Genomic DNA, 9,513 nt, shown 5'->3' with positions numbered 1-9,513 from the left:
AGGAGCCGGGCCCCGCGGGGACGCCCGGGAGAGGCTCCAGAGCACATTCCTACTTTATATTTAAAGTCTATAAATAGCTATAAATATCTCTATGCCCCCTTTGGAAAAATCCCTTTTTTTCTATGGAATCGTTGCCTTACACTCCCCTCCCCCAGACCCCCCGTGCGTCACGAGTGCTTTTTTAATCTATTTAATCCCCTGACTTCTCGCCCAAAACTCCATTTTTCCCACCCCCATGGCCAATTCCTCTCTCCCAATTTTTATTTCCGAGCAATGTTGGCGTTTCCCCCTTTTTTTTTTTAGTTTATTTGCAATTTTGGGACTCCATCCCTTTTTTTTTGTTTTTCTCTTCTTCCCTTTTTTTTTTCCTATTTCTCCCCTTTTTTTTTCTATTTTTCTCCCTTTTTTTCTTTTTCTCCTTTTTTTTTCTTTTATTCCCTTTTTTTTACCCCTTTTTTCTTTTTCCTTTTTTTCCCCCTTTTTAAAAATTTTTCCCCCTTTTTTTCTTCCCCTCCTTTTTCCTATTTTTACCCTTTTTATTCTTTTCCCCCCTTTTTTCTTTTTCCCTTCTTTCCTCTTTCCCCCCTTTTTTCTTTTCCCCTTTTTTCCTTTCCCCCACTTTATTTTAATTTCCCCCCTTTTTTTTTCCCTTTCCCCCCTTTTTATCCTTTCCCCCCTATTTTTTTTCCTTTCCCCCTTTTTTTTTCCATTTCCCCCCCTTTTTTTTTTCCATTTCCCCCCCTTTTTTTTTTCCTTTTCCCCCCTTTTTTTTCCTTTTCCCCCTTTTTTTTCCTTTTCCCCCCTTTTTTCCCTTTTCCCCCCTTTTTTCCCCCCTTTCCCCCCAGTGTGCATCCCCTCCGTGTACAGTGTACATTGTATCATAGATTATATTGCTTGGGAGCTTTTAAATTAAACAAAGTCCACTTTATTTTGTAGTTGTGCCCAGCTGAGGGCGTTTCCCTGGATTATGTGATGGATTTGTTCCCAGTTTTCTGAGCTCCACCCGGGGGCAGCCGGGAGCTTCTCCTTGCTAAATAAATGCAGTCACCAGAGGCAATTCCAGGCTCCTTTTCCCTCTTTTCTTTTTTTTATTTTTTAATTTTTATTTTTATTTTCCTGGGAATTTTGTGGATGTGGCGGGAAAAGTGGGAATGGAGGGGATTTGGAGGAGTTGATGGAAAATTGAGGAATTTCTGCAGGAAATTTGCTGCTCTGCCTCTGCTGGTTCTGCTCCCCCCTGTGAGCTGCTGGGTCAGGAGTGGGGGTTTGTCCCCCGATCCCTGTCCCCAGATCCCTGTCCCCAAATGTCCCTGTCCCCAGATCCCTGTCCCCAAATCCCTGTCCCCAAATCCCTGTCCCCAAATGTCCCTGTCCCCAAATGTCCCTGTCCCCAAATCCCTGTCCCCAAGTCCCTGTCCCCAAATCCCTGTCCCCAGATCCCTGGCCCCAAATCCCTGTCCCCAGATCCCTGGCCCTAAATCCCTGTCCCCAGATCCCTGTCCCCAAATCCCTGTCCCCAAATCCCTGTCCCCAAATCCCTGTCCCCAGATCCCTGGCCCCAGATCCCTGGCCCCAAATCCCTGGCCCCAAATGTCCCTGTCCCCAAATCCCTGTTCCCAAATCCCTGTCCCCAGATCCCTGTCCCCAGATCCCTGTCCCCAAATATCCCTGTCCCCAGATCCCTGTCCCCAAATCCCTGTCCCCAAATGTCCCTGTCCCCAAATCCCTGTCCCCAAATCCCCCTGTCCCCAGATCCCTGTCCCCAAATCCCTGTCCCCAAATTCCTGTCCCCAGATCCCTGTCCCCAAATGTCCCTGTCCCCAAATCCCTGTCCCCAAATCCCTGTCCCCAAATGTCCCTGTCCCCAAATGTCCCTGTCCCCAAATCCCTGTCCCCAAATGTCCCTGTCCCCAAATGTCCCTGTCCCCAAATCCCTGGCCCCAGATCCCTGGCCCCAAATCCCTGTCCCCAGATCCCTGTCCCCAAATGTCCCTGTCCCCAGATCCCTGTCCCCAGATCCCTGTCCCCAAATGTCCCTGTCCCCAAATGTCCCTGTCCCCAAATGTCCCTGTCCCCAAATGTCCGTGTCCCCAGATCCCTGTCCCCATGTCCCCACATCCCTGTCCCTTGTCACAGCGCCCCAGACATCCCATATCCACATCCCTGTCCCCAATGTCCCCAAATCCCTGTCCCCACGTTTCCCAGACCCTGTCCCTTGTCCCAATCCCCCCCACCCATCCCCACCGTCCCTGTGCCGCTGTCCCCCGGTCCCCGTGTGTCCCCCGGTCCCCGTGTCCCCCCGTGTCCCCCCGTGTGTCCCCGTGTGTCCCCCCGTGTCCCCCGGTCTCCCCGTGTCCCCCGGTCCCCGTGTGTCCCCCGTGTGTCCCCCCGTGTCCCCCGGTCTCCCCGTGTCCCCCGGTCCCCGTGTGTCCCCGTGTGTCCCCCGGTCCCCGTGTGTCCCCGTGTGTCCCCCGGTCCCCGTGTGTCCCCGTGTGTCCCCGTGTGTCCCCGTGTGTCCCCCCGTGTCCCCGTGTCCCCAGGTCCCCGTGTCCCCCGTGTCCCCGTGTCCCCCGGTCCCCGTGTGTCCCCTGGTCCCCGTGTCCCCTCCCGAGGTCGCGGCCCCTTTAAGAGCCGCGCGCACCTCTCCACACCCGCCACTACTTCCGGGTCTCTTGTCCCCGCCCCTTCCGCCTCCTCCAATGAGCCGCCAGCTCCTCCGGAGGCGCGCGCGCTGTGCCGCTTCCTATTGGCTGTGTCGGACGGGGGGGCGTGTCCTTGTCTAGCCCCGCCCCCGGCGCGGTGTGAGGGCTCCGCGAGGCCGCGATGGAGCTGGAGCAGCTGCGGAAGAGCTACCGGGGGGACAGCGAGGTGACACCGGGACACCGGGGACAGCGGGACAACCGGGACACCGCGGGGACAGCGGGGACAGCGGGGGGACACCGGGACAGCGGGACACCGCGGGGACAGCGGGGACACCGGGACAGCGGGGGGACAGCGGGACAGCGGGGACACCGGGACAGCGGGGGGACAGCGGGACAGTGGGGGGACACTGGGACACCGGGACACCGGGACAGCGGGGGCTCCTGGGGGGGACCGGGCACGGGGGGACCGGGGGGACAAGGCCTGGGGACAGCTCCCAGCCAGGGTGACCCCCCAGAGTGTCCCCAAGCCCTGGGGTGTCCCCACCTTCCCCGTGCTGTCCCCCGGGGCTGTCCCCGCTGTCCCCTGCGCTGGCCGTGCCCTCCAGCGCCATGTGTCCCCGTGTCCCTGACCCCTGTCACTGTCCCCGTGTCCCCCGTGTCCCTGACCCCTGCCCCTGTCCCTGTGTCCCCCGTGTCCCTGACCCCTGCCCCTGTCCCCGTGTCCCCCGGTGTCCCTGACCCCTGACCCCTGTCCCCTGTCACTGTCCCCTGGTGTCCCTGACCCCTGTCCTGGTGTCCCCCGGTGTCCCTGACCCCTGCCCGTGTCCCCAGGCGTTCGAGGAGTGTCCCCCTGTGTCCCTGAACCCCGTCCCTGTGTCCCCCGGTGTCCCTGTCCCCTGTCCCCCGGTGTCCCCTGACCCCTGCCCAGTGTCCCCGTGTCCCCCGGTGTCCCGGTGTCCCCCGGTGTCCCTGACCCCTGCCCGTGTCCCCAGGCGTTCCAGGAGTGTCCCCCGGTGTCCCCTGACCCCTGCCCGGTGTCCCCGTGTCCCCCGGTGTCCCTGACCCCTGCCCGTGTCCCCAGGCGTTCGAGGAGTGTCCCCCGGTGTCCCTGAACCCCGTCCCCGTGTCCCCAAGTGTCCCTGTCCCCTGTCCCCCGGTGTCCCTGACCCCTGCCCGTGTCCCCAGGCGTTCGAGGAGTGTCACCTGGTGTCGCTGGAGCCGCTGGCGCAGCTGCGGGCGTGGCTGCAGGAGGCTCTGCAGTGCCCCGGCATCGCCGAGCCCAACGCCATGTGCCTGGCCACCTGCAGCAGGTGACACGGGCTGGGACAAGTGACACCGGCTGACACTGGGGTGACGCTGAGGCGTGAGACAGGTGACACAAGTGACACGGGGGGACTCAGGGAGTGACACGGGGCGACACGCAGGTGACACTGAGGTGACACAGGTGACACAGGTGACACTGAGGTGACACTGAGGTGACACTGAGGTGACACACGGGTGGCACACGGGTGGCACTGAGGTGACACAGGTGACACTGAGGTGACACTGAAGTGACACAGGTGACACACAGGTGACACACGGGTGGCACAGGTGACACACAGGTGACACAGGTGACACTGAGGTGACACAGGTGACACACAGGTGACACTGAAGTGACACAGGTGACACTGAGGTGACACAGGTGACACACGGGTGACACAGGTGACACACAGGTGACACACGGGTGACACGGGTGACACGGGTGACACACGGGTGACACACGGGTGACACTGAGGTGACCCGTGCTGTCCCCGCAGGGACGGGCGGCCCTCGGCCCGCATGGTGCTGCTGAAGGGGTGACACACAGGTGACACGGGTGACACACGGGTGACACACGGGTGACACGGGTGACACGGGTGACACACGGGTGACACACGGGTGACACACGGGTGACCCGTGCTGTCCCCGCAGGGACGGGCGGCCCTCGGCCCGCATGGTGCTGCTGAAGGGGTGACACACAGGTGACACGGGTGACACACGGGTGACACACGGGTGACACACGGGTGACACACGGGTGACACTGAGGTGACCCGTGCTGTCCCCGCAGGGACGGGCGGCCCTCGGCCCGCATGGTGCTGCTGAAGGGGTGACACACAGGTGACACGGGTGACACACGGGTGACACACGGGTGACACACGGGTGACACACGGGTGGCACACGGGTGGCACACGGGTGACCCGTGCTGTCCCCGCAGGGACGGGCGGCCCTCGGCCCGCATGGTGCTGCTGAAGGGCCTCGGGCCGGACGGGCTGCGCTTCTTCAGCAACTACGAGAGCAGGAAGGGCCGGGAGCTGGTGAGGGCTGGGCAACCCAAAAACACCCAAAACCACCCTGAAATCCCAAAAAATCCTGGAAAATCCTGATAAATCCTGAGAAATCCTCAAAAGTCCTGAGAAATCCTGGAGCTGGTGAGGGCTGGGCAACCCAAAAACACCCGAAACCACCCTGAAATCCCGAAAAATCCTGATAAATCCTGGAGCTGGTGAGGGCTGGGCAACCCAAAAACACCCGAAACCACCCTGAAATCCCGAAAAATCCCGAAAAATCCTGATAAATCCTCAACAATCCTGAAAAATCCTGGAGCTGGTGAGGGCTGGGCAACCCAAAAACACCCGAAACCACCCTGAAATCCCGAAAAATCCTGATAAATCCTGGAGCTGGTGAGGGCTGGGCAACCCAAAAACACCCGAAACCACCCTGAAATCCCGAAAAATCCCGAAAAATCCTGATAAATCCTCAACAATCCTGAAAAATCCTGGAGCTGGTGAGGGCTGGGCAACCCAAAAACACCCGAAACCACCCTGAAATCCCGAAAAATCCCGAAAAATCCTGATAAATCCTCAACAATCCTGAAAAATCCTGGAGCTGGTGAGGGCTGGGCAACCCAAAAACACCCGAAACCACCCTGAAATCCCGAAAAATCCCGAAAAATCCTGAGAAATCTTGAGAAATCCTCAAAAATCCTGAGAAATCCTGGAGCTGGTGAGGGCTGGGCAACCCAAAAGCACCCGAAACCACCCTGAAATCCCGAAAAATCCCGAAAAATCCTGAAAAATCCTGGAGCTGGTGAGGGCTGGGCAACCCAAAAACACCCAAAACCACCCTGAAATCCCAAAAAATCCCAAAAAAATCCTGATAAATCCAAAAAAATCCTGAAAATCCCAATAAATCCTGGAGCTGCTGAGGGCTGGGGAACCCCGGGAACCCCAGAAACACCCAGAAATCCCAATAAATCCTGATAAATCCCAATAAATCCGGAATTCCTGGAGCTGCTCTGGGCTGGTGGAGGGGGGATTTTGGGGTAAATCCCGAGAAATCCGGAATTCCGGGATCCGCCAGCTCCCTCCTCTTCCCGCCAGGACTCCAATCCCTTCGCCTCCCTCGTCTTCTACTGGGAGCCGCTCTGCCGGCAGGTGAGGGGGTCCTGGGCCTGGGATTTGGGGCTGGGGTCAGCCCTGGGGGAGGATTTGGGGCTGGGGTCACCCCCTGGGGGGAGGATTTGGGGCTGGGGTCAGCCCTGGGGGAGGATTTGGGGCTGGGGTCAGCCCTGGGGGAGGATTTGGGGCTGGGGTCAGCCCTGGGGAGGATTTGGGGCTGGGGTCACCCCTGGGGGGAGGATTTGGGGCTGGGGTCACCCCCTGGGGGAGGATTTGGGGCTGGGGTCACCCCTCAAGGGGAGGATTTGGGGCTGGGGTCAGCCCTGGGGAGGATTTGGGGCTGGGGTCACCCCCTGGGGGAGAGGATTTGGGGCTGGGGTCAGCCCTGGGGAGGATTTGGGGCTGGGGTCACCCCTCAAGGGGAGGATTTGGGGCTGGGGTCAGCCCTGGGGAGGATTTGGGGCTGGGGTCACCCCCTGGGGGAGAGGATTTGGGGCTGGGGTCACTCCTCAAGGGGGGGTATTTGGGGCTGGGGTCACCCCTGGGGCTGGGATTTGGGGCTGGGGTGAGACCGGGAGGGGGTGGCTGCGGATTTTGGGGTAAAAGTCAGGGAACGGGGCAGTCCCGTGCTCGGGGGCACCTTTGGAGCCGCTGGCCAGATCCCCGGGGATGGTGGTCCCCAGCAGCGACACAACCCCTGCGGTTTTTGGGGTAAAAGTCAGGGAATTGGGTGGTTTTGTGCTCAGGAGTCCCTTTAACACCGGTGGCCACATCCTAGAGGATGGTGGCCCCTGAGTTTTGGGTGGAAAATCAGGGAATGGGGCAGTCCCGTGCTCGGGGGCACCTTTGGAGCTGTGCTGGCCCAGGTGCTGGCCCAGGTGCGGGTTCAGGTGGGCTCCAGGGCTCGGTGCCGCCCCACAGGTGCGGGTCGAGGGCTCGGTGCGGCGGCTGCCCGAGGAGGAATCCGAGCGCTACTTCCAGTCCCGGCCCAGGGGCAGCCAGATCGGGGCTCTGGTCAGCAGGCAGAGCTCCGTCATCCCCGACCGCGAGGTGAGCGGGGTCGCGATGGGCCCCGCGCCCTTTGGGATCGGCCGTGGGATCCCTGTTCCCCTTGGGATCGGCCGTGGGATCCCTGTTCCCCTTGGGATCGGCTGTGGGATTGCCTCACTGCCTCTTTCCCTTTGGGATTGGCCATGGGATCTCTGTTCCCTCTGGGATGCCCTCACGGCCCCGTTTCCTCTGGGATCCCCGTTCCCTCTGGGATCCCCTCACGGCCCCGTCTCCTCTGGGATCCCCGTTCCCTCTGGGATCCCCGTTCCCTCTGGGATCCGCTCACGGCCCCGTCTCCTCTGGGATCCCCGTTCCCTCTGGGATCCCCTCACGGCCCTGTTCCCCTCCTGCCCCGCAGTACCTGCGGAAGAAGAACGCGGAGCTGGAGGAGCTCTACCGGGACAGGGCAGTGCCCAGGCCGGACTACTGGTGAGCACGGGGGGCTGAGCCCCCCCTGAGACCCCCTGAGCCCCCCCTGAGACCCCCCTGAGCCCCCCCAGAATCTCTCAGAGCCCCCACAGAACCCCCCCGAACCCCCCCGAGACCCCCCTTAGCCCCCCAGAGCCTCCCAAAACCCCCCAGAACCGCCCAGAGCCTCCCTGAGCCCCCAGGACCCCCCAGAGCCTGCTCTGAGCCCCCCTGAGTCCCCCCAGAGCCCCCAGATCCCCCCTGACCCTCCCCCGAGCTCCCCCGAGCCCCCCTGAGTCCCCCAGAGCCCCCCCGAGCCCGGTGACCCTTGCAGGGGCGCGTACCTCGTGGAGCCGGAGGTGGTGGAGTTCTGGCAGGGCCAATCGAACCGGCTGCACGACCGGATCGTGTTCCGCCGCCTGCGGGACCCCGCGGCGCCGCTCGGGCCCATGACCCACCGGGGCCACGGCGACTGGGTCTACGAGCGCCTCTCGCCCTGAGCCCGCCGCTGCCCCCGCCCCGGGAGGGCCCCAGGTGTCGCGGCCGCCCCGCCCCGTCCCTCGCCGTGTGCTGGGAAATGGGGCCGGGGCTGCCCTCACCCCGGTGTGTCCCCAAATCCGTCTGCAGCCGCTCCTGGTGGTTAATTAATCGTGTTAATGATTGTGCAGCGTCCGGCTGTGACCCCAGTGACCCCCGTCCCTGTCCCCTTCCCTGTCCCTGTCCCACCACTGCCACCCCTCTCTCTCTCCATGTTTTAGCTGGAATCGTGGAATGTGCTCAATTCCCAGTTCGTTACCGCTGTTGTTTAATTAACTTAAATCGTGTCGCTGCTGTCCCTCAGCCCGTCCCCTCCTCCAGCTGCCTGGGAAAAAATAAACCGGGATTTCTGTGGAGGCTTTGGGTTAATACCGGGTTAATGTTTACCCAGGCAGGGCCGGGCTCTCCCGGGACAGCCGGAGCTCGGAGCTGCCGCGAATCCCGGCCCTGGACCCGGCCCTGGGGGAAACCATCCCCAAAAACGCGCCCCCGTTCCGTGCTTGCTGTCCCGGAGCGGGATCGTGCCGAGGGCACCCTGACCTGGGAGTTCCCGTCCTGGGTGGTGACAGGGCAGCCCTGGCATGCCGGGACGGTGGCCACGGGGCTGTGGCCCCCTTTGTGCCACTGTCACAACCCCCGGAGTGGCTCTGGACCCTCCCGGCTGCGCCCGTGCCTTGGCAAGGACACGAGGGGACAGGGCGATGGCGCAGGAAGGGGCACAGAATTGTCCCAAATCCCGGGGGAGGGGGGTGAAAGGAGCGAGGGGCTCCGCTCCCCTCCCGGTGCCGCCGGGACACGATCCGGGATCCCAGCGCGACAAGGGACGGGCTGCGAGCAAACAGAGCCGAGGGAGAGACCGGGAGGAGCTGGCACCGGCCCCGTGCCGGGAAACCGGGGCTGGGCTCGGGCTCTTGGCACCCTCCGGCTCCGGGCGCAGCTGGGGAGCGGCTGGAGCCCAGGAGCAGCCGCGCCCTGGAGCCAGGATCCCGGGATCGCGGATCGTCCCTTTCTCCGCGGGCTCCGGGAGCTGGGAGGGCTCCCCGGGCTCCGGCCGGTCCCGCGTGTCCCCTTTTCCAGGGGGTCACGGATATTCCCGGGGGTCACGGATATTCCCGGGACGGCGGCGCTCCCAGCGGGGTTGCAGAGGGATCCAGACCTGCCAGGAGGGGTCCAGGGATCCGCAGGAAATCCCTAGAGCTGCCTCTGCGGGGTCAGGGATTCCTCAGGATGGCTCCCAGAGGGATCCAGACCTGCCAGGATGGATCCCGGGATCCGCAGGAAATCCCTGGAGCCGCCTCTGCTTCCACCTCCCGCGTGTCCCCTTTTTCCTCGGGGTTAGGGATTCCCCGGGATGGCTCCCAGTGAGATCCCAGAGGGATCCAGAGCCTTCCCACCCTTCCATGCCGGGTTTCGGGATCCGCGGAGCTCTCCCGGATCCGCCTCTGCTTCCTCGTCCTTCA

The 9,513-nt window shown here is 62.3% G+C and overlaps 2 protein-coding genes across 2 annotated transcripts in view; one reads left to right on the top strand and one right to left on the bottom strand.

Moving 5' to 3' along the window:
- The window catches only part of MRPL10 (mitochondrial ribosomal protein L10), a 112,967-nt gene that overhangs the window by 37,992 nt on the left and 65,462 nt on the right, over nt 1–9,513 (bottom strand). The gene's annotated exons all lie outside the window — the stretch shown is intronic.
- On the top strand, nt 2,824–8,095 carry PNPO (pyridoxamine 5'-phosphate oxidase). The gene is made up of 7 exons (XM_068212026.1): nt 2,824–2,868; nt 3,828–3,952; nt 4,876–4,975; nt 6,041–6,094; nt 6,980–7,108; nt 7,467–7,537; nt 7,851–8,095. The coding sequence occupies exons 1-7, from the start codon at nt 2,824–2,826 to the stop codon at nt 8,014–8,016; spliced, it is 690 nt and encodes a 229-aa protein (XP_068068127.1). The 3' UTR covers nt 8,017–8,095.

The sequence above is a fragment of the Anomalospiza imberbis genome, chromosome 22, assembly GCF_031753505.1.
Source record: "Anomalospiza imberbis isolate Cuckoo-Finch-1a 21T00152 chromosome 22, ASM3175350v1, whole genome shotgun sequence".
Lineage (NCBI taxonomy): Eukaryota > Metazoa > Chordata > Aves > Passeriformes > Viduidae > Anomalospiza > Anomalospiza imberbis.
Note: the sequence above shows the minus strand (reverse complement) of the source record. Positions and strands in the feature narration are given on the sequence as shown.

Coding starts and splice junctions, on each gene's coding strand:
- PNPO (XM_068212026.1), top strand. CDS start 2,824: ATGGAGCTGGAGCAGCTGCGGAAGAGCTACCGGGGGGACAGCGAG. Junction 7,109..7,466: donor CCGTCATCCCCGACCGCGAG/GTGAGCGGGGTC, acceptor CCTGCCCCGCAG/TACCTGCGGAAGAAGAACGC. Junction 7,538..7,850: donor GTGCCCAGGCCGGACTACTG/GTGAGCACGGGG, acceptor TGACCCTTGCAG/GGGCGCGTACCTCGTGGAGC.